Source organism: Cataglyphis hispanica, chromosome 1 (genome assembly GCF_021464435.1).
Source record: "Cataglyphis hispanica isolate Lineage 1 chromosome 1, ULB_Chis1_1.0, whole genome shotgun sequence".
In the NCBI taxonomy this organism is placed as follows: domain Eukaryota; kingdom Metazoa; phylum Arthropoda; class Insecta; order Hymenoptera; family Formicidae; genus Cataglyphis; species Cataglyphis hispanica.
In genome coordinates this window covers 5,319,113-5,345,088 of record NC_065954.1, presented here as the reverse complement: position 1 = coordinate 5,345,088, position 25,976 = coordinate 5,319,113, and the positions used below count along the sequence as shown (strand labels likewise).

At 35.2% G+C, this 25,976-nt stretch overlaps 1 protein-coding gene across 3 annotated transcripts in view; it reads left to right on the top strand.

The window, feature by feature from the left end:
- Positions 1–14,679, top strand: part of LOC126850952 (zwei Ig domain protein zig-8-like) — a 138,772-nt gene extending 124,093 nt beyond the window's left edge. For 2 of the 3 annotated variants that reach the window (XM_050594459.1, XM_050594445.1), the window contains exons 5-7: positions 8,984–9,111; positions 10,913–11,081; positions 11,680–14,679. In XM_050594459.1, the coding sequence (XP_050450416.1) occupies positions 8,984–9,111; positions 10,913–11,081; positions 11,680–11,795 (413 nt within the window). In that variant the 3' untranslated portion in view covers positions 11,796–14,679. The remainder of the gene's footprint in view (positions 1–8,983; positions 9,112–10,912; positions 11,082–11,679) is intronic. The other variant, XM_050594452.1, reaches the window with a different exon arrangement.
- Positions 14,680–25,976: the final 11,297 nt, after the last annotated feature.

Here is a 25,976-nt window from a genome sequence, read left to right as displayed (position 1 = left end):
TTTTGGCAAAATACTCGTCAGCTTTACCTCGTTTGTACTAGCTTGTTTGTTTGTCAGCGTTACCGCGAATCTCAACTTTAGTAAGAGATATTAATTTCGTTGAAAATATTGTCTTCATATGTTTTACCGCAAAGTACGCGTTTATTTCAATTACCCATTTATTTCAATTTCAACATTCACAGACGGGCGCATCGCTACCGCGTAGCATAAGATAATTCTTGTCGCGACCATAAAATCGTGTTTATTGAATTCTTGTTTATGTCGCTTTTTTGCCGGTGTCAAACCTTAATCCTGGATGCTACGCTCTACGCGCGAACGCTTCACGCTGGATTGAAAACGCTTTAGAGTTTTGCTGGGAATTGCGCGATATCTCGCGATATTTTCTCATAAATATTAATAAGGGCCTTGACAGGCTGCCAGACGCGAGTTTTGTGATAGACTGAACATATAAATACGTATATTATATCTGTATATTGTAAAAAAAAAGATATTATGATGCAGAACGTCATAGTTTCATTACTGATTAAATACGTGTTAGAGCGTAATGAACGTCAATAAATATTTTGTTCCAGCTAGAATTTCGAATGAGCGGTAGCTTGTCGGCTAATGCATGTTTAAGCGGTAATTAATGCGCGATGAAAAATGCATGTCTCTCTCTATACTGCGTAACATTATAAAATATTCACCGGTAGTTTCGCGGGGCTAAAGGAATCGTTATGAAAACCGTTATATCGTATCGTGCACACATTGAACACGATATCGGACGCTTGTATTTCGTACGCGCGCAAAAATAACATGGTCCACTTAAACAACGGGCCGTAATTACAATGCCAAGAGGTAAAAGCCGAGGCCCAAGTATTGTTATCATGATGATCCGGTCGGCCTGTATTTTCTAATTACAGGCCGCTCTGCACGAGCTTGTCGGGAGGCCGGTCAGCTTATATAGTCATTGAAATTAAAGGTTTCGCGCATTTTCAACAGCGCCTCGTTAATTCGTCGCTATGACGTTTTCGTGTCGCGTATTACTAATAAATCGCCTGGCGCGGCGATACACATCTCGCTTTCGCCAGGTTGTATCGACAACACGGTGATGTGTGTGATTGCGAAATAAGGGCGACGAGAACCGGGGAAGAATCAACCACGATTTAATTGCTTGCCCATCGGCATCCGTGTCGTCGACCTATCGCTTGAATATCGCTCTTTTTTCCGGCCCGTAAGTTTGAAACTAATTAAAAGCCGACTGCTAGCAATTTCACATCGACTGTAGCTGGTAATTTCTCGCTCCAAAAGCACTCGATTCGCTCCCGTCCTATTGACAATCCCTATTATATTCGGACTTTTTTTTTACCGTTACGCAATGGAATCATAATCCAACTTGTTTTTCCATGTCATTTTCATTAATTTCGTCTTTAATTACTAAGTTAATTTATAAATTACTCTGATACTTATAAGATTTTTGGAAATTACAATGAGGATTACCAATAATCGCTTTAATGATAATAGAATGTCTATTATATATATATATATATATATATATATATATATATATATATATATATATATATAGAGAGAGAGAGAGAGAGAGAGCATCTTTTTCAGCAAGCATTGCATAATCATGTTTTCGTCATTTCTTCGTGCATTCAGGCACAAATAGAGAGAAGAATTTGTTGGAAAAACAGAGATGAACACATTCACATTAAAATGGATAACTATCTATCATACAAGACGATAGATACGAATGATCGATGCGTTTACGAAAAAGCAGAATTCATTTCTGAAACTTCAGACACGAAAATAACTTGTCAGTTCATACAACGCGACTTTTATGTGAATTATAGACTCGGTAATATTACATGAAACTAATACTCGTTTCAAAATTGCATTGTCGCCAAGTGGATTTCACATATTTTCGTTCGAAATTTTTACGAAATGTGAAATTCCACATTTCTAACTCCAGCAAAGTCATAACGATAAAATCTTATACGACGCTCCAGAAGAATCGAGAATATCTGTTATTGTTAGAGCGGTAAAATAGCGGTGCAATTTTTAGAATATTGTTTAATTCGGTTTCTTTATTGTCAGATCAGTGTTAAGCCAACGGATATAGTTTTAAATACTAAAGGTAAATTTAAACTTTGAATATATTTGCAAAATATAGTCAAATAGTGCGGCGATAAAAATAAAATAAAAGCTTGATATGTAAGTGTTAAAAATAAAATTCTCAAGATCCCTTAACTTTTTTTTTATATCAAATTTTTAAATAAACTCGTCGCACAGCTGCATTAAAACGGCACGTTTGCCAATATCAATTTTTCAAAGGAATCGTCATATTATGATAAAATAGGCGGTCGAATCCACAAGCCGTAAATCGCACCTCCGTGCGGAGGAAAATTCATCCCCGCGTAATAACGGCGTTGAACTATTTCGAATATCCCGAGGATGGGAATATATCACCGCGCGAAAACTATTTGGCAGCGGTCTGTGCCGCAATGATAATACCGATGACACTTTTATTGCGCTAAAGGCAACATAATCCTTACACAGACAATGATATTTTCATACTTTGATATCGTTACCTTCTGCATTCTTTTAAAGAAACTAACTATATTTTACACTCTATACATATATCAATTTTATTTTCTCTTATTTGAATTATTTGATGCGGAGCGATTCGTCTATTACTTCGCTCTTTTAATTTGCAAACGATAATGATAAATTATATATCAATGAGATAAACGTGCAATGCATAAGATATATTCAGTCAACATGCATCTTTAAAGAAATAATTGCTGCTTGTAAATATTGCTTGTAATATTATGATAAAATGAAATATTACGATAAATTTAAATTCCCATTTTTTTTTATCGCTTCAATTTCTACTTCAATAAGTCGCGCGATATATTTATTTAATTAAATAGCTATTGCTGTTATACGCTAACGAATCGTTAGTACTGAGAGAAAGAGATAAGTAATTACGCAAACTGATAATAGTTAAAATTGTTTATAAGAAATAATTACATTTTGTTTTGATATTTGATGATCATGTCTTGAAAGCTAAGAACACGATGATACCCGAGATGGTTCGCTATTATATGTAGCGGCTCGAGTCTCTCATTGCAACATTTCTTAAGATTTATTAAAGAGTATTACATTTCTAATTCTTGAAAGATCAGATATTTTAATATTTATATGTATATAACTCCGGAATAAGACATACAAAATTACTCCATTATTTGATGAAATAATATTTAAGAATTAATCTCATGTCATTTTGTTTTAAGTGGATTAAAATCTAGATTTAAATCACCGACAAGTACGAATTTTGTTTACATACAATTCATAATTTAAATGACATTCTTTGATATTAATTATAATAATTAAATTATTTAGCAGTAACTCCTGTACTGTAGCAATAACAAATTTTATATCACTTTACAATGTATAAAAATTTTAAAAATGCTCTAAATTTATCGAATAATTAAATATTTCTCTGTAATTATAGCTAGAATTGAGAATCAATGAAATAAATTCGGTTATCGCTGCCGACAAACCATAACGTTCAATGATCGCGCCGATTATCCTTATGCGTATAACGATGGGGCAATTTCTAGGAAAGCATTGCTTAATCCGGTTTCGATAATCCTCTCATCATCGCCTGTACATTCGTAACAGCGCGATGGCGGATAGAAGTTTCCTAGAAAATACAGTAGGATTAACGGTCGGGAGGAAGTGCCGTACGGCCAGAATAAAGTTTCGTTAACTCAATATCGCGCCGAATGATTTCCGATTCTGGCCGGTGGCCAAGCTCCTTCCGGTCGGTTTAGCTGAAATAAAGGATGTCATATTGAGAATTTGAGGAAAGTAATGCCTGGCCGGCCGTGCCGGACACCATTGTAAGCCGCGCGCGGATTGCCGGGGGTCTGCTCGCAACCTGGAAAACGCTATTCTGCGGGATTATCGCGGACGATAAAATCGGTACGTCCGTCGTCACAGTCGGATATAACGCTTCCCGGGTTTGTTAGCTGATCGCGGTTTCAAAATAACCGCGAGCTTTTATCGAACGTTCCCGTTGGGATTGTTTTCGCGGTCGAGGGGGTTCGATGTGTACCGCGAAATGTATCGTCCGATCAGTTCCACTGCTCGTTTGGTTTTGCTCGAGTAAATTGCCGATAAAGACGTCTGTAAAAAGCCTTTATGGACGCAATGCCGCATGATTGTACAAATGTGATTCTTGAAGCGGCATGTCTCTCCAATCAATGAAAATATACGTGATAAAAGTTTTTCTCCGTAAAATTGAATCGTACCTACTCGATACATAGGATGTATGGTTATTTAATATTGTCTTTATTTAATAAAATATATTGGTATCGTAATAGAAAATTTTTGAGAATATATAAAATTAAATCAGATACTTTTTAGAGACTTTAAAGCGAATAAAAAAGTTATTCATAATATTAATATCAATTACAAGATTTTTAATTCTAAGACACAAATATACACTTTTTTTCCCAAGACGCAACTATCTATTAGAATTGTTCTATTCTCGCCACGAGATAACACGATCGTTCCCGAGTCGAATTGGCAGCTACGAAAGTAATTAGAATCCCTAATGATCGCAAGTGCGCTTAAGTAAGTGCCAGTAACAACGCATTATTAGGGTATAGATACTCGAGCAGCTTTTCTCCCGGGGGCCAAAACTTGAAGCAGCTATTCTAGTTAAGAATCTTGCCATTACCATCGCCTTTTGTGTAAATGGCTCTTGTTCGGTAGTTGAGCCGTAGTTCCCTTATAAGCGTGGCGCTTGCCACGGGGAGTATCGTAATGCAGGTGAGCACTTTGGTTCATGTTTGAAAACGCATTCTGATTCAACGCGTTAGTATCCAACGGCTAAGCCGAAAGTGTCGAGTTATCTCATCATCGATAAAACATTAATTTGTAAAATATATACGTGCTTGCAATATAATATAATAACTTATTTCTATTAAACTTATAATATCTCATTTACTAAACTTAATAGTGATTTGTCTGTAAAGAAAGATGCGATTGCAAGTATTGTATAATTATGATATAAAGATAATGCCGCACATATATACACATGGTGTATAAAGGGGAAACGCAAAAGAACTTACGCAACATCAGCGTAATCTCCCGAATAATTATTTACTTCACTGCATTCGGACCGCGATGTATAATCCCTTATCGTCGTTTTATCCTTGCGTAAATGACGCATATATCGGGCGCAATCGCACGCAACGCTCCGTCGGTGACATACTGGCGAGTGATGCGCAATCAGTATGACATGACGTCGTATATGCACGCGTGTCGTGGATACGTACACTGTATACCTGGACACATGACATTCCGGACGATGTCCACGCGGCCGCCATCGATCGCTGCATTCGAGCGCAATCAATTTCTATCGGCAATGGCGCGAATGAAAGATCATTATCGGCGTAGGAATGCCGGACATGAAGGGATAAACGGGCGGGCCCAGCGGCGACTCTCATTCCTGACGATATGGCGCGTAACATATAGGTCCATAGTTCGTGTTACTGCGATTGTTCTGCCTCCTCTCATTGTTTCTCTCTCTCTCTCTCTCTCTCTCTCTCTCTCTCTCTCTCTTTCCTTTGCTTTCTCCTTCCCTCTCCCTTCATGTCGCCGGCAGTAATACATTCAATAATCGCACACATCCGACCTATCCCGCCGCTAACTTATCCCTCGATATACCGTCAGCTGCGTATGTCTGTCAGATTAATGTCCTTGATCATTACAACAAACGTATGGACATTGGTCTCAAGTGGTAATACGAAAAATGATCCGCGATTGCATTCCTGAAATGCCACTTTCAATTGCTTTACTGCCAATGTAAATTATCGACTACTTATATTTTACGCCGAAAAGAGTATTAAAAAAAAATAAACGCAAGAAATACGTGCACTTTATTCAAAACAATGCAACAATAATACGCTTAAATCAGATCAAAAGATGCGTATCATATGTTGATCTCCGTTGAATCACAAAACGGAACGACCTCTTTTTTTTATTTGATGTGAAACAAGCCATCTGGTAACGATACAGGAGCGATAGTACTATCGGATGACCCGCAATTTTCTTCTGGGAGGGGAAACTCTTATCCTTATCTAAACGTATTTCGCAGAGAGAGCGTTTACTATCTCCCAAGCTTGTTAAATTTTTTGCGGACGATACGGCGAAGTGGTGATTCAATTACGAACAAAGTCGCAGTCAGCGTACGCGATCCATCCTCGATTTATCTTTACCTTCCATTCAAAAGTAACGCAACAATTGATCAAATACGGATCGATGGCTCGGAGAGATGAGTCAGTCGATTCGATTTATCTTTTTCCGAAATTTTCGAATATTCCGCCGACATAGCTTGCAGATATCCGCGAATAGAGCAAAAGGATGCCGAGAGTATTTGAACAATCTTGAACTTAAGAGCGTTCTCGAATATAACATATCTTATGCATAAGCCCTAAATATTTATGTCGATAAACTGCGGCGCGATATGTATATGCATTATTTCTTTGGTTAGAAAAATAAAGAAACACAGAGTGAAAAAATGTCATTCGTAATTGTGTTGCAAATGTTGTATATAAAATTATTATTATATAATGGTTAAACTATAATGTAATTATTACTAAATCTACATTGACTGCTTTAAATTTTTTTTTTTAAGATTTCTATATATATAAAAATCTAAAAATATTCAATATAAAATATCAATTTTATAAATATAAGAAATTTATTAAAAAATGAAAAATACAACTGCATTTAATATATTTTAATTGTCTATAATTATATATGTGTTTTAAAAACTGGCAACTAAACGAACACTAATGATAACGACTCGTGTCTTTCTTGTTTTTGACAAATATTTCGATGATGATCGAAAAATGAAGTTTGAATGCCATCAGTTCAGCTGGACTATGTAAACTCGAAATAGCTGATCGTTTCTCCTAATAGGCGCTATTATTTGTGAAGAGTCATTGAATTCTCGAGATATCTACAGCAAATTGTAAAACGAACCATGTTCCGCATCTCTCTTTAAGGAATGCTCGCAAGAAGCATTCGCCCAATCGTCCAGGGATGTGTTTCTGGAAAGGAAATAAAGCTATTTTGCCGACCAAAGCAAGCAGCAACCACTGACAAATATGTTCCACTGCGACTATTTTGCACTCGAGCAGCGTGTCAACGAGAATTCCAGAATACCGTAGGATCTCCACTTTAGCGTAACAACGTTAGCGTTAGCATCGCAAAAACCTTTTTCTCTTAACAGCTAACGATGAATTCCTCGTATTCTCGTTAACGTCGTATCTTAACGACGTTTGTGCTCTCTCTCTCTCTCTCTCTCTCTCTCTCTCTCTCTCTCTCTCTCTCTCTCTCTCTCTCTGATTGTCAGACGATGAAACCAAGGAAAATACATGGTCTCTGCAACTTTGTCAAGTGGCGACAATACTCTGTCAAAGCCTTTATAAATGCATTAAAAAGAAAATTATGTTTTGAAATTGTCGTTAGCAAACTCGCAAAGCTGAAGAATATAAAAAACGATCTTATTTAATGAGAAAACCGGCATTTTGAGAGAATTTATCTTGGACATCTTTAAAAATGTGCACTTGCTCTAAAACTTCAAACAAAAATCAAGATTTTCGACAGAAGTAACTCAAGGAAAGCAGATCTGGATGTAAACGCATACGACTCCGAAATGGATGTCGTACAAGCTATTTCATTTAACGACGCCCTGTATCGTAAACTTGCAAACTACGTTTAACTCGCTTTAAGCCTTCGAACGATACACGTGCTCCAGAACGTTATTACACGGAATAACGCGCCACGATAATCGTACTCGGTGAGAAACACTCCGAAACTCTTCGGATCGCGATCGCTTAATTCATTCATGTTTTACTCCATCAAGAAATTAAATAGTCGGGTAGTTCCGTGAGAATAAATGCAGGCAATGCGTGCAACAAAAGGAACTCGTTTATGAAACAGTAATAAGCTATCCCCGCCGACGATGCTCGCGTTGGTTTTGGCATTCCCGGCGAGGAAATGAAGATCTCCCTGTGCTGCCGCAGACCGCCTGCTCGCAAGTCGGTCAGCAAATGGCAGAGGAAGTCTCGAAACTGGTTTGTCAGATAATTGAGATCGACCAATGGGAATCCGAGAAACTCGGAGAATCTCGGCGGACGGACTGTAACGATTCTGTGTACCGCGGAAGCGAAGATTCGCCGAGGTATTTCCAACAACAAGATTTAATGGCGGGGCGCGAGAAGGGATAAGGAAGAGACACATCGACGCTCTACGTTTTTCGCTGGTTGATTTTTACGAACGACGGGACAAAAATTCCAGACACCGCGCGGTATTACTTCCGCAAAAATTAAGCGGGCTCTCTTAACGCCTCGAGATATACAGCCACGGCGAATGGAGATATCGATATATCGGATAGTTTTAATCGATTTGAAAATGGGACACTTGAAAGGAATCCGCACATCTCGTTCAATGATTTTTCCTCGAAATCGCATATAATGGGAATTTCTCGAATAGAAACTCCCAGTCATCCGGAATTGATTCCATCGGTACTTCTTATGGAAGGCGGTACTTATTTTCCGTGAAATAATGTGAATATAATGCCGGGCGATCGCTCTTTTACACAGTTATTGCATTTTATTTCCACAATTTTTTTCTCTTCTTTAGATAGTCGCTCTTGAAAAAATACGGGACGGAGAATACGCGTATGGTAAAAGAAACAATTTTGTAACAACAAAAATTATATTCAGCTGTTGGTTTCTGTTAGACTGCTTCAAAAGGAAATATTAGTAAATCTCAATTCAAACATTCTTTGTTTGTAATAAACCCAATGAATATTCACAACATAAGTAAAACAACATATAAGACCATTTTAGAAATAAGAAAATTTCTAGAAAAAAATTAAAAATATTTTACATGCAATCCCGCTTCATTGCAGAACCTGTGACGGAAATAGCCGGCGGTCCAGATCTGTACATCAACAAGGACAGTACGATAAACTTAACATGCTACGTGAAATTCACGCCCGAACCGCCATCGTCGCTAACTTGGAGTCATAACTACCAGGTAAGCGGATCTTGACCTATGACCTGAGCTTTTCAGCAAGTGAAGTTCTTGTCACTTGCTGAAAATCACTTGTCACGTTGCTGTCAAATCTGAAACTCACGTCATCAGAGACGTTTCAACTGAAATTTATCAGAATTTCGGAACCGATGCTAGTTGGTGAGCAGACATCAACACAAACAGAAACATTTTTTCATGTTTCTCTCGGTCGTTAAAAAAAAGTCCGTGTGTTTCCGTTAGTCTGACGCGTATATCGATTATAGCTGGTAGCTTTAGTTTCTTTGAGCGTACGATATTTATGAAAGACGACTCGGCTTGCTTTTTTCCATATTTCGACAAAGTGATGTATTTCTGTTGAAACAATGCGTAACAGAATCAATTAAAGGATTTGTTTGTTCACGATAATATTCATTTTATTCGTAGAGTGAAACAGCTATTTTCATTTGCAACAATATACAAATATTTCCATTGAATAATAGAGTTTCTCTTTCAACGCCACGAGACAAATCATTTATTTAATAGCAACGTAAAAATTCCTCGGGATGTGTACATTTTAAATAAATCGCACGCGTGAACAAATAGGCAAATATCTCGCGATATTACGTTAGTTTTATACATTTTAGTTTAAAAGTCCTCACATTTATTTCTGCAAACGCTCATACACGTATAACTGAAATAACCGAGACTTTAAGTTATATTTTCCGAAAACTTGTCTCGAAATGCTTTCTGCCACTCAAGGAAGACACCTACAGTCGCTCCACTTTTGCCTCTTCCCGCAAAGTGCCTTGAATTCCATCTAGTCACGTCAGGGACAGACGAAACGATTCTTGTTTCTGTCTTCTTTCACGAGCAAGTAATTAACTTCTCAGTCGACTAATTATTCGTACTTACATTGCGATTGTTCACAGCAATCATTTTCAACGATAGATGTCGAATTATATAGAGAAAGAGAAACCGCAAAATAGAAGTCGTAATATCATTTTAGCATTAATTGAAATTTCTCATTTATTTAATGCCTTTTATTCAATTTCTTCAATCTATGATGTTTATTTATTTCAATTTTAATCTTAATTTAGATTTATAATATTCATTTCAGAATATTTTGTGATTATAATAATAATTATTTCTAAAATCATCATTAATATCTTTTCAATATATGTGTATGCTTATCTTAAACTTGTATATATCGTAATGCACGTAATCTTTAATGACATTAATTAGATCTAATTAATTCAGTGACGTAACAAATTTTTTTTTAATCTTATAAAAGTTACATGTAGTTTGTATAATTTGGCTGTCATTAATTATCAATTTTTTTATTCATTCAATATTTTCTGTTATAAGATTAAACATAAAAAATCTTACATTAATGCATTTTGTATTATATTTCATAAAGCACATAGAAAACGGCAACAATTCATAATTTCCAAAAAGAATTCTTAATCTTCTTGTTGAATTCTACAGATCTTTTCAATATAATTAAGTGCGAAACGTCTCTTGCTTGAAGAGAATTATTGTAAATATCCAAGTTAAAATTTGGCCACAGCACAATAATATCTTAAATATTCTCAATATTTTTATAATCATAATTGTATGATACTACTACGTATTTTATATATATTGAAGCGGAAAGATCATAAAATAAGTATATTCTTGTATTCAGAGAAAAAGTCCTGGGAAAGGATTTCTGTCATTGCAGCTAACACGTTCCTTCTTCAGCTTTTCCCACAGAGTGGCCTTATCCGCAGCTGGTCACGTCAGAGGCAAGTAACCCGATGTGCTTTTCATACTCCTTCTTTCGCAGGCGATTAACTTCGACTCACCGAGGGGTGGCATCAGCCTGGTAACGGAAAAAGGGCCCGTGACTTCGAGCCGTTTACTCATTCAGAAGGCGAGCGAGAGAGACTCCGGCATTTACACGTGCTCGCCCAATAACACTCATTCTATCAGCGTACTGGTCCACATAGTCAATGGTAACGGAAAAATGCCAATTTCGCTTAGAACGGAGACTACGTGCAAACATCCCAACTCTTTTAAACTCTTTCTTGAGTAAGACGTTCTTTAAAAAACTCAAGCAAATTCACTAAAATGCTGCAATGTTACACAAGTAGACACGAATTGAAAGTTCAGCAATAAATTATGATGACTTTTTTCTTTCCATTGCAAGACAAGAGATTTATTTAAAATAAAAATAATATAAAATAAAATTTCTAGTGGAAATTATATTTATAATTAAACAGTCAACATCATGTTTCAAACATTTTTCCTGAGATTATTATGCATGATAGTATTTATACTGAAAAAAAAAAAAACATACTATGAACTCAGAATAGTCTCTACTATAGACTACTTAGACGCAGAACGAATTATTCTTTCGAGACACAAGCGAAAATATGAGAAAGGCGTCTCATAAAAAATGCTTAGCTTATAACCGGTCGAATAGAACGGCGATAGCTTAGTTCCCAAAGCGAGAGCCTCGCTCTCAACCACGCGGAGAGAAACGTCACTTTAAATACCACCTGCTAAGAGCCGCTTGAGCGAAACGACATTATAGCGTGGCGTTTGTTTCAGAAGAACACCCAGCGGCGATGCATCACGGCAGCGGCGACAGAATGGCCGCGACGTTGCTTCCGGTCGTCCTACTTCTTTGGATGATATTCTCGCCGACGCTATGCACTCCGGGTTGAATGCGCGCGAACTTAAGCGCGGTCGTCTCTAACTCCTACGAAACTAGCGGGCGAGGGTTCTGTTTCGCGGTTTTGTCTCCCGGAATTCAGCTCGCTGCGACGCGCATTCGACACATCCGTCTTGCGAAAGTAACGCGAATCTCACCCATGGTTCGCGTCACGACGTCTTTCCCATTACATTGTTAGAGTGTCAGGCTGACGAACAATAAGACGCATCCACTATACGAGAAATTCAATTGCTATGTTGTCGTCTGGAAGACGCAAAATGAAACGGATATATAATATTGGGATGAATATATCAGTAAATGATAGATCGATGCGATTACAATCGCTAAATATATATTTCGTTCTATATGTGATCGTGTAAAAAACGATGTAATTATATTTTTTGAAAAATGAGTGCGGAAATCTAGCTTAATACCTAGAAGGTTAAGATATAAAAATTAAAAATAATATTTGCGATTAGCAAAAAAATTGAATTATCCAACGAAATTTCTTAATCATTCATTGAATCATACATTCACTAATTTTTCTATCTCGTAATCAACAGGCAAATGTTGCTCTACAATATTACTTCTCAACACAATTAGTCAGTTTGCCGAAACTCTCGCGGTACTTTCAAGGCCGTTGTCATTTTGCGAAAAAGAACAAGAGAATCTTGCCGCGCTGAGAAAACAAGTACGAAGTCCTTTTTTGGTCCAGCGACGAGTCGCAAGTCCGTTTCCATTGTCTGGAATCTTTCTCCACTTTGTAAAATAAAAATCGTTTGCGACGAAAGAACATTTTCCTAAAGGCGGAGAATAGCCATACTAATATAACGCTTGACCTAAAAACGATCCAACAAACACATTTCTGAAATGATATTTGCGAGGGAAGGAAACAACAACGAGAAACTTGCACTAATCCAAGAAAATTCGCCTTACGCGGATATTTTCCGATATTAAGCAAATCTAAAGAAAACCTCTCTTACCGCGCGCAATGTTTCACAATGAATTTTGACAACTGAAAAATAAAAACGATTCGGGCAATTAGACGAACGCAACATCATCACGCAAAATTGCGTGATAATACGCGATGAGTTTATTAATGTATCAAATGGAAGGAACACACGCACGCACACCAAACGCAATATCTCGGAGATATTTCATTTATAATAAAATTTATCATCGAGCGTCTACCATTTCTACTTAACAGCCTTGAACACGAACGTCGCGTTTCCGTTATTGCAGTTATTCAATTATTGAATGCACGCGGTAACCTGAACGTTCCACCCATTGCGACTGTCAACAATGTCTCGGGCTGTGGACTAGTCTCGGGTATATATCTCGATGTAATCTTGTTATCGGATTATTGATTGTCGCGCATGAGACGAGCTGGAGGCTTTTATGCAAAGAGAATTATTAATTATAAATATATATATACATCTAAAAAAATCTGTTATGCTGCGTTATGAGAGTATTCTAAAATTTGAAATATTGTATAAGATGTGATAGAAATGTAACGCAGGGATAAAAACACGTGAATTATTTTAACGAAGACAAACGAAGTTAAAGTATTATATATCAACATCATCACTTACGTGGATATGCGCGAATATCGGAAATATTTATTGCGAAAATTTGTTTACTGCTTTTTATTTGTTTTGATTTCCTTTAGCAAACTCTCTCTCTTTCTTTTTTTCTCTTTCTTTCTCTCCTTGGTTTTATTCGAAATTTTTTAAACATTATATCAAAAATTTAATAAATATAATATTTTATGATCCTAAATTAAGTTACAACATAAAAATTGTACTATATAAGTGTGTTACTTCAAAAGCTACTTACTTAAAAAATTGAACCTTGGAATATAATAAAAGAGAAAGAGAGAAAAAACAATTTAACACACTATGTATACTGCATTATATGGCGAATGGACGCTGCATTTGCGCTTTGTACACATCAAACGAGAAAACTCATTCAACTTCGGAAATAAGGATTGAGGCGGAAAGAGACGTATTTCGGCGGAAAGAGAGAGTACGATTTTCATACAGGTACGTAAATATAACGGGCTTTCCCGAGCTCGCGGCGGCGCAACTTATCTATAAAAAAAGGGAAGGTTTATTCGCCAAACTTATAATGGCCCGACTTCGAGACGGATTTTGTCCTTGTTATGGTTATCGGTAGAAACGTATTGTTCAAAAGTGCATTAGCTCTCGGAGATTCGAACACGATGCGCCGAGACGATCCCGAGACTATTTCGCTTTCCGCAGTAAAGGGAACTTCATTGAATCTTGGCGTGAGCATGGCAGTATTATTGCACCGGAAATGTACCTCGCTTCTTCAGGACCACTCGCGTGAACGCTAAAACGGCTTCAATATGCCCGATCCTTGTCGCTATTAGCGTCCAAGATCAGATTTTTCTTCTGTCAATGGGACCATGTAATCGGAGTAGATTTTGGTCCAATCGCAAATAATTCGCGTTAGCAATTGACGCCGATGTATAGACGAAACGGACGGTCCTATAATTGCTGTATATACTGACAATGAGTTAGAAATGTAATATTATAAGAATGCATCGGTATCAGTCTTTTATCTATAACTTATAATGATACCGAAATTCGTATATTTCCAGGATCTCACGTGCAATGTGTGTATATGTTTTTTATAGATGCTAATATATGTATGCGGCTAAATAGATAAGGCGAAAAAATTAAAAAAGCGTAGATTAAGTGTTACTTATAACGTTTTTCTGGATCGAAATCTTTTTCATAAACCTGTACATTTTCGCTGACTTAACGGACAGCGTCGAAAATTTTAATTTGCACGCATCTAATAAAAAAATGAGAAAAATTGACTCTAAAGTATAAACGCGAATAAAAGACCTACATATATATTAGTTATATAAATACTTGATAAGTGAATTTTTACACTTGGTAATTTACTATATTTCTTACGCTTCGTAATTGCAGATTTTTTTCTTAATGTTACCACAGCTACTCGTTAACCATATTTTTTTTTTGCTCTTGATTACCGCTGACATCGCGTTTTAAAGGAACATTTTTAATTAATACTTGACTCAACAGACGCTAATTACCTCCTTTTATGGGCGCGAAAATTCTTTCACGCCTTTCTTTTCGCTGCTTTGTAACACGAGCCGGTCATCTTGTTCGTTAAATTTCACTTGCCGCGACCATAACTCGTGCCACAACAACCCTTTTGCTTTTCAACCCCAAAGTGTTTATGTCATACTTTTGTATCTAGAAAATAGGAAGTAGCGCATGTTATGTGCTTTTTATAAATTTAATAATGCTATTAAATTTTTATAAGTGAAGAATGAAACTATAATTAAATCGAAGGTAATGAGAAAACCGTATGATATAAGATTGATATAAAATCTAGTATCAAAAATATCAAAGTTTATTTGCCTTTTTCTATCTTTCTATAATACCAAGTATTATATTTGAAATATATCCATATATATAAAAATAATAATAATATTAATATTACATTTTATGTCGCGCTTAACATCGAAAAAAAATATTTATATATATATATACATATTATACATAAATTATATTATATTAATTATATTATATTAATTATATTATTTTATATTATTTTACATTATTTTATGTTATATTTTTGCATTAACTACTATGTGTAATTATCAAAATAATAATTAATATGTAGATTACACAAAGAAAATAATTCACATAACAGTGTGCTGAAAAATCAAGCCTCGTAAAAGCGTAAGTATTTTTTTAAAGTGTCTTTCTAATATTTTTATAGGCACACATATAAGATATATATATATATATATATATATATACATATATATATATAAAACACACACACACAATAATATATATATATATATATATATATATATATATATATATATTATATGTATGTGTGTGTGTGTGTGTGTGTGTGTGTGTGTGTGTGTATTTTCTCATATATAATATATTCGATAATCAATATGTAAAGTTCAGCTCTACATAATTATTTTCATAATTATTATCTTCGTATAAAGCAGAGGTAGCAGGAAACTTTCCGTTGGCAGGCAATAATTTTCATCGCAAATGTAATTATTAACGCTCGTCGAGCATTATATACGATGTAGTTCATTATATGTGAATTAACAAATTTAATGACAGTTCCAGAGCGTGCGTCATATCGCGATGCTACCGATAGCGACGCATTAGTATAGTAGTTCCATCAACGAGGCACGCATCCAATCGGAAAGTCGATAGACTCTGTAACGTGACATGCGATCATACATTTAATTTTACGAACGCTAAATATGATGCGATTTTTTGTTTTATTCCGGAAATACGATATATATTTTTTTTTAAATAACTGAGCATAAATTTTAGTAACAATAAAGATGCATTTAACTATTTAGCAGACTAAACCTCAAATCGAATATCAAATTGATGAATACAATATAAATGCCAATCGATTAACAAACTGACAAGCATAACTATTTATTCGCAAAATAATCTGTCAATTTTATATCGAATATTATATAGAAACAAAGGTTAAAATCATTATTAAAAATTAATCAGCAATTTGTCTTTTTAACTGTGAATGGTTGCGCTGCTACGGTTTAACGAGCTAATACAGAGTTAGTAGCGCCATAAGTAGAATACATAATTCCAGCATAGATTCTCCTACAAATAGTGCAGTAATTCCATCAGATAGTTCTTGGTTAATATAATAGGTCAATCATCGGTTACGAGCCGGTAACTACGTCGAAATATGCTATATTCATACGCATAACTGATGTTGGTAGTCAACTGCATGGATGTGTCAGTTGGCATTGTTAGAATCATGTACATTGCGCATTGTCATAAGTATCCGTATGAACGAACAGACTATAATGCTTCAATTGAGATATGAAGAGGGCCATTGAAATTGTACCGCCCCAATTAATATCTAAAGCGATAGATAACTCACGGTCCCCCTTTACCGTCGACATCGAATTCTGTGCGTAGTAGCTTTCGACGGCACGGCATTTCGGAACTCTCTCAATGGTTGTTTCGTGTTATTTCGAGAAACTCATCCGCGGATAACGATAAGCAAAATGTTTGTTTCAGAGTTAGCAACGACACCTAATCCAAGCCATGAAAATCGAGCTGCAAACCGAGGTTGAAATAAAATTAATGTAAATAAATAATGCGCAAGACAAGGTTGACAAAAACAGTTAGAGATCTTGTCGCCTTGCATATTCATTTCAAACTCCAACTTGAGACTATTGTATAGAAAATATATCATATATATATATAAGCTAGATACATCAACATTGCACTAAAGTATTTGTACAAGAAACATGTTCCTTTTTTTGTATTAGTGCAAAAACATATTCACTGAAAATATTATGAAAGTTCAAGTTCACAAAAATTAAAAAAAAGAAAATAAATTATTATACTTCACAAGATTTCATATTTTATTAGAATGTAATTGCTGACAAAGATTAATAATTGAGAAATGTTTGCAGAAATAATATACGAAATTTATCTGATAATAAAATTTATCTTGATCAAATTATGATTAATGTAACAAAATAAAAATAAAATTATGCTATCTATTTGTATTACTTTAATAAACTTGCGAGGTCATGTAACAACTTAATATATACGCGCGCAAACTATGTTTAATTATCTGACTTAAATATGACGTCAAAATTTATCGATCAACGAAGACCGACTTCGGTAAGTACTTATTTATTAAATAATTTCAATTTCTGCTTTCTGTCATTTGGTTCAGAGCACGTTTCACGATAAAATCATTCTGGACTAATGAAATTAGTGCTTCCAGCAATGATCAATGAACCGTATGACCAACAAGTACAACGCTCTCGCTCTGCTAGAGTATATGTGCTACATATTGAAATCAGTATAAGCAATCTTTTTCATTTGCGAGTATGGATGCAGTACTTTATCTCGCTATGAGCTTTACGGACAAAGCACTCTGGCAAAATTTCATTTAACTGTGAAATTAGGCACCATGGTTGAATTACTTTTCGGGCGAAAAGCACTCGGGTGTGGCAGTTTGTCAAAACTAGGTACGGCTCTTTGACGTCATATTCAGACGATCTAATCAAGGTTGATGAAACATTAGAGTCGCTCAGAACGTGGATTTAATGACCATGGGGAAAAGCGTGGCTCTAGCATAGCTTTCTCTGGTAAAACTTTGAGATGACGGTATTATCGGAGTATATTTCCTTTTGCATAAAATATATAACAATAATTTTCACGAGAATGTATGACCTACATTTTTCTCGTTGCAAATTTTATATTCTGCTTTATACTCGTGAGATATCGACAACGTGTGTCAAAAAGTTAGATCGAATAATATACGACATAGATTATAATAATCTTGATTGAAATTACATATTCGTACTCTCACCGATGACACGAAAAACAGTCTCAGGTGCAATTGGCATTAGAGAAAGAGCTTATCTTACGTTCGCCCTTTCATGGAGTAACTTTTACCGTCGGACACGACGGATTTGTAAAGCTGAATTTAATTTGAAAAGCAGATTTATGTGCTACGCTGTGCTCTTCTTACGCCGAAACTGTTCCTCGTTTCTTAATTACGTCTCCAGATCTGTTCTTGCCATTTTACGATTCGCATTTATCACGAGCCTCGTAAGATTCCAAGTGAAAATATACTGCCGAGAAACACAAGAGGGCGAAAGAGGAAGAGAAACAGGAGAGAGGGAAATTGCGCAGCCGTTCGTTAAAACGTTTAATTTTATATGGCTCTTGCGAGGAGCCACTCTGTGTGGTTCTCTTTACATTATTTATTTTCTCATGAGACACACTCTGTTACGGGTCTGTTACGCGATCAAGCGTAATAAAGGTTCAAACATGCTCCCAAACAAGCTCCGATTAATGCTTAATTACGAAACAGTTTCCGTAATTTTATTATTCTTTTCTCTTTTTCTATTTTAGCATTTAAGTTAGAGCGTATCAAAAGCACCAGCAGATAAAAGAATTCTAATACTTCTTTCTTTTATATAGTTTAAACTTTAAATGGGCAATAGATATATATGAAAAATTTCGTCTTTTACGTAATTACAATTAGATAAAAAGATCATTATATAAAAAATATTATTTTTTTTTATTTTACATACATGCCAGAATTCAAATAATACATATTTATGTTAGAATATAATATCTCGTAATTTGGAGATTCATAACTCATAATATTATTGCAGAAATATTATGTCGAGGCAATTATCTAATAAATGGTCATCGATAACAAATATCTGACACAACCTATCGAAGGTTGAATTAATTAATATTAAAAGCCTGACAAACCGCAACGTTAAAACTTAGAATTCGCTTACACTAGCTGCGACCTCAAGAGAATACATTAAATACCCATTACAAGCTGTACATTAACCGATATCTTGATGCCGAACCCTCGGCTACGATGTCCCTATAATCTGAGCGAGGTTTAATTACTGCGTCGTCAGCGAGTATCGGGGAAAAAGGATTGCACTAATCGGCAATTTCATCGAAGCGATGAAGCAAACGGTATTTTCTAACACAACAGGATAAATCTGCGGGATCTATTCGTTGGATGATCCTCGAGAGAACGACTTTCCGCTCGTTGCCTTCGGAAGGCGTTATTACGCGTTCGCACGATAGTGTAACAAGGGAAGTCTCCTTTTCTTACAGATGCTATCATCAATAGGGAAGAACGAAGTAAAAAAATAAATGGAAGACTGATCTCCTTCAAAGAAGATTAAAGGTAGAAGAAACATTCGCCATTCGCGTATAGAATTTTATCGTGTTACGTTTATTCGTTTTGATCATCATTCAGCTATAAAAAGATTTATTTTTAAATTATCTTGTGCTAAAATTATCTGACATTTTTTATTAATCCATTTTGTCCTGAATCGTTATATTGCATCATCGTCTTGCATGAATGACGATGCATCACGATTCTTCTTTCCCTTCTTTCTGAGTTAGTCTTTCCTCCGAGTAGTCATGATCTACACTTTTTCTATCATCTTTTGATGGATATTCTACTGCACATCCTAATCTACTGCAGCGTTAGTCTTACATTTGCTGCACATCTTATTTTATACGTAATACAATTTTTGTTTTCTTCAATAAATGCATTGTTCGGAATAGAAAATACTTGTGAATATGTATAATTTAATACTGTAAATGCCAACTCGCTTGCTGAATAAGTAATACAAAATTTAATTTAAAAAAAATGCATAAAAAAGATAGAGAGGAGAGAGAGAGAAAGAGTGAGAGAGTGATTTAATAGGGTATAGAATTAAATTCCATATTACACGCATGCATGCATACAAACGCCGATTAACAGTCCATGGCTCTCAATTTAGCATGGATGATGTTACAAACAAATTAAAAAAAGAAAAATTAAATTCAAATATTTAAATGTCAACGTGAATATTCATTTTAACATTCTTTCAAATAAATTATCAAACGCTCACGCATAACAGAATTATTAAAATGCAACAACTTGTTATAACTTTTCATATATAAAACAAAAATAAATCATCATTTATTACACACATTTGTCTCATTCACACATATAAATTTTTTCTTCATAGTTGTTTTTATAAATATATTCTTCTTTAATAATTATTGGAAACATTATTTATTAATAACGCAAGATGCACACATTTTTCTATACAATTTATATTATTATATAATATTATATATGTATAATAGACGCGATTATAATTATAAATATAATATTTTATCCTAATATATATATATATATATATATATATATATATATATATATATATATTTTTTTTTAATTTGATTTTATTTGAAGATAATAAAATTAAAATGTAATTTTTGACTTTGCATATCTCTATCTTGTTATCTTTTTCCTTAATAAATATCTATCCTCTTTTTTCCATCAGAAAAAAATATTTTTTTAAGAATTTATTCACACACACACACACACACACACTTTCAAAAAAATAATAAGCATCTTCTTGTATAAGGAAAAATTGTAAGACGCTCCGTTAATGCAGAAATCCATAGAATCGCGCTATACATATGGCATCGGTCCTTGGCAAGTACAGGCGCATATCCGACTTATCTTCATTCCTGCAATGTAGCTCGTCCTTACGTGTCCATTTATTCCAAACATGTATCCGCTTTACCCTCCAGCAAGATTTTATTCTCCAGAGCCACTTCGACTTTCCCCTTTCGAGTATCGAAGAGTTTTTTCAAGCATTCTGTGAATTATTTACTGCTTGATGTCTCATCCTCGCACATTTTTCGCCGCTCTATCGAGTTACTTTCAGTGAGAACTCTCATCAAAAGTTCAAATGTAGATTAAATTCGCGCAAAAGTATCAGGGCTGCTATGGAGGATCAAGAGAGGGTAACTTTCATTAAAGCTCCTTTTCGATGTGGCTAATCGCATTTGCGGGCAAACCCTACTCTCGTTCTGTTCTAAATGCTCCTGGAATCCCGGCAAACTCCAGGACATGTCTGGAATTGTATCCGACATTCGTACCATGATCTATCTGTCTTCACGGTATTTAAAAATCTTACATATCCCTCGTATATTTCACATTAAACTGACTTGTAGTAAAAACCAAAGAGCGCTTATGCATAAAATGATCAAAGATCCATTTTGGTGTAATAGTATATTTTCGTGTGTATAAAATAAATCTTAAAATTATTATAACATAAGAAAAAATCTAATAACATTTTTATTGTTGTTGTTTTCGGCATAACTAAATTATCTTTCTATATCATTCGATTTGAGTTTTCATTGAGAAACCTCAAATTTGTTTTATTACTTATTCATTTGACATACAAAGTACATCTCCTGCGAAACTACTGTATATGCGAATTATCGATACGAGTGTTTACACTCCTCGATGCTGTTTGAATTGTGGTTGTACCTTGGAAGAAGCATACTCCCAGCCATTTATCAGCACCAGCAGCTTGTTCTGGCAACATTTACGACCCTCTTAATCCGCGGTTCCATTAACGCGCGGCATACGCCGTGGCGAAGTGTGGTGCATTAGGTTGAAGTCAACCATAAAACTCTGCGGGGACGTTTAACATCCATTGTTTTAGGTTTTAAGTTACACGTGGCGAGTTCACCTCGCCGGTGCTTGCCGTGGCACTAATTAAAGTCGCCGTTAAGAGTCATTACGTAGTCTCGTTGACATTTTCTTTCATAATAACTTTAATAACGCGTCAATAAACTATGGAAAACTATGATTAATTGATCATTTTTGCAATTTGATTACGGTCACAATAAATTTAAAAAAGAGAAATAACAGAAAAAAGCGTTCACGAAATCGTATTGATCAATCTGTTCGGATTTGTGAATCATTGTTATTCGTTTTCATAATGACGATTAATATTTATAATGTGATTAATAAAATTAAATAATATATATATTTAATTATTTTTTAATTAAATATTGCGCAAAAAAACTATATTTTAATATTAAATTATCAAGAGAGAATATTAAATTTTATTTAATATTAAATTATTGAAAATATTTAAATGCCAAAGTTAAAATTATATAAAATGCAAGATAATAAAAAATAAATATATATAATAAAAATTTGAAGTTTAATATTATATTATTTTTTCTTGCTATTGAATAAAAAAAGAGAAAGTTCAATAGCTTTTCTTAAACATCATTTTTATTTGCAGTACAGAAATGCGAGTTCGCGGATGTTGAGCACGGAACGCGATCTCTTTCAATTTTTCGAAATTCAGCCGTAGGAAATAACGATGAGCAAACGAAGATGAAAGAGGAGACTTGGCAGGGAAGGTTTGATGTTTTTCACGGAGATTCTTCTCGTCTTGCACGTAATGATCTTTTCGTCAGGAACAACCGCGGGTCGTTACGAGCGGCGCAACCGTACGGCGCCTCGTTACTTTCGATCGCATCGGTTAGATAGTTGGTTGTTATTTTACGACGTGTTCTCGCTTGGTATATTCCATCGATGCTCCGTACAAATTCTTCGTCAGTGAAGAACGGAGTTCAAGTACGTGGCTGAAAAGGCTTTCCTCTATCCTCTGACAAGAAAATAAACGCGATGCACACCCCATTTTGTCCCGGGCTTTTTTAATCGTCGCTTGCTGACGATGCTTTAACGATCTGTTTCTTTACGTGAACGTATATTCCCGATATATCTTCGATTTCGAGCAGTCACTCTCTTCTGAGTGCGTTACTTCCTCGAGATGTCGGGGAGTATCGTGACATTCAAGCTTTATAAGATCCGAGAGAGTTGGCTTTCGCAGCATTTTTCAAAATGAGTTGCTACGAGAAATAGAAGTACATCCCACAAGATTTATGGGATTGCTTAGTCTAGTATTTTGTTGTGTTTGCGAAGAAGTGTAATTTCTGTAACAGCAATTCTTGAGTTTTTTAACCTAGTTTCGCAAGAGCTTTTATTGTTTCATTTTAATTTTAACTCCTAGTGTTCGTATATTTTATATTCTAAGATATAATAGTACATGTTTACGCAATAATTATTTTCCAAATATACTATACCTACATTTTCTCTGTATGATAAATAGAATTTATAAAATTCTTTATATCTGCAAGATCTCCAATGGGGAGATCTCATTTTGAATATTATTATTCCATGTAAACGTCATCCTCACTCTTTTTTATAAATTTATTTTAATTATTTTATTTGCACAAAATCGTAATGTCTTTTTTCATAACAATTTTCCTTATACTCAAAAAGTTTTTGCTTCTTGAAGTATTTAGCGCGCATAAACTTTTGGAAAGATTTGATTGCACGCTCAAGTCATTCAGCGTTTACTACTTCATTGTGGAAAGTGTGCGTTTGCCCTCGCAATACTATCAAAAAAAAAGAAAGGCTATAACCCTCGCGAAATACTGCCAGCAATTCGTGCCAAGTGCAGATGGACGTTGCGCTAAAACGCTGTTTTGTTCCGCATATGGCTATGCGCGTCATAAAAACTTTTCATCAGTTAAAATTTGAACTCTCTTAAACGCAAAGCTCTTGACAGCTCTGATTTTGACCGTCGCAAATCTTTATCCTTTAATCTTCTGAAAAGGATTTTGAAGGATTGAGATATATAAAAATAATTTTATTCTTTTTGTGGTCATTTTTATCTTGGTATTATAATCTATAACTCACATTATAAAAAAATAAGTAAACAATTATTCTGTTTCTAAATTATTGCTAAAAATAAGATCTTTGCATCATTAATAAATAATTATTTTAATTTTGATTATTTCTAATTATACTAGAAGATTATACTAAAAAATTATATTTAATTATATTTAATTACATTAAAATAGATAGAGCAAAAATTAATTTTTCTTTTCATCTTCTAATTAATAACTTTGTTTTATCGATATTAAATTTTTCAAGCGTTATAATAAAAAATTAAGAAAATAATGAACAACTTAATCGCAAAAATATCTCTGTAATAATTACAGTAGTTTAAAGCAAAGAATTTAAAAAAAAATATATATATATATATATTTGTCATGCAAAAATTCTCAAATATTCTCCTTGTATTCTCGTTACGAGTAATTCCAGTCTCGTTGTCGTTGCGTATTTAATCGTGCGAAAATCGCGCGACATTCGCTACTCACCATCATTCGGCTTGACGGCGGAATATAACCGGAGTCGACTTTCTAATGTCGCATCGGAATTAGAGGCATATTTCGCCTACAGGCGCTCGACCGCCTGACGGTGTTTTTAATTAAGAAGAGAAGGCTGGGCGCGTGAGCAGAGGAATATTTCTTCACGAACCATTGCAGTCGCGCGCGCTCTTCTCCATTCTTAAAACTTGCGGGATTTGAAGAAATGCGCGAAGGGACACACTCCCTCGACGAGATAAAATTGTCAAGTGGGAGAGGGTGAACGTGCGAGGGGTACTTTAAGCGCTCGGCGGTAGCGCGGTTCGCCATTATATTTAGCGCACGTACAAACTCTTTGTTTCCTCGAGAGTTGGGCTATTCATTTGTTCGTAACTTGCCTTGTAACGTTCCCTTATACGCGCCAACGTCGACGGAAGCAACGCGGCGGGATGCCGCGACGAAATGGCCCTTTAATTCCGCACGTTCGGACGATACGTATACCGTGGACTCTTCTTTTTCACGCTATAACCGCGTGCAGGAATATAAGATGACCACTGCGATGCGTCACCGCCGCAGTTATTTAAATTCCATTACGAAGTCAGATATATACAGAGAGAGTGTGTCGTATTTCCGCGTATCAGTTTGAAATATTGCTTCAGGAAGTTGGAGGCAATTTTTCTTCGGCGAAAATATGGGGAGGCAGAGAGAGAGAGACACGCAGACATATTTTATACTTAGCATGAATTTTATATTTTTTCCAAATTACATGCCTATCTCTCTCTCTCTTTTCTTTCTCATTTCTCTTGTGTGTTTAAAACCATAGTTCTTGCAAGATATTAATTAAACCTTATCAAATCTTGTGTTAATCTTTATTTTTCTTTCCTTGAAATCTCTTATAAAAAAATTTCTTAATCGTATATTTGTAGGCAATAAAAGATTCGTAAAAGTCGATTACAAATACAGTAATTTTTTGTCGATAGCTGTCTCTCGAGTAACATAAGAGAAAGCTAATGAAAACCGCAGAATGACGCGCCGTCCGGATCATATGCAAATATCACAAACAGCCAGAATCAGCGGCCGTATCAACAGCCGACTTATTATATTCCGAATAATAATAAGGGAGCGCAGACAACCGTCGCGAGTGCATTTAGCAATTCAAACTATCGTTCGGACTTTGTGTTTTTCCCGGTTGCGAGCAGGCTGGAAGTGGCGTTGCAACACACCGGCCTGGAGTTTCGGTAGCGGAGTCTGCATAGCCGCGAGGCCTCTTTCTCTCTTTAGTTTCTCTTTTCAGTTTGACGTTTCATATTTAAAATATATTCAACGTAGACTCTCCATGAAGCTGCACGGATGAATGCTGCAGAAGATGGCATAGCTGGAAATAGAGAATCGCGAGGGACATAGACGCGGAAAACATTTTCAACAAGGGTGGATTTGGATCTCTTGACCGCCCCTGGATATGCTGATTTCGCTGTTCTCTTCAATTTTACGTGCATACTCTAGTGATACCAGCATAATACATAAATTGTCCTTCATTACACATTCAATATTTTTAAATTTTTGAAAAATACAATTCTTTTCTAAGCTTCAATGTTTTA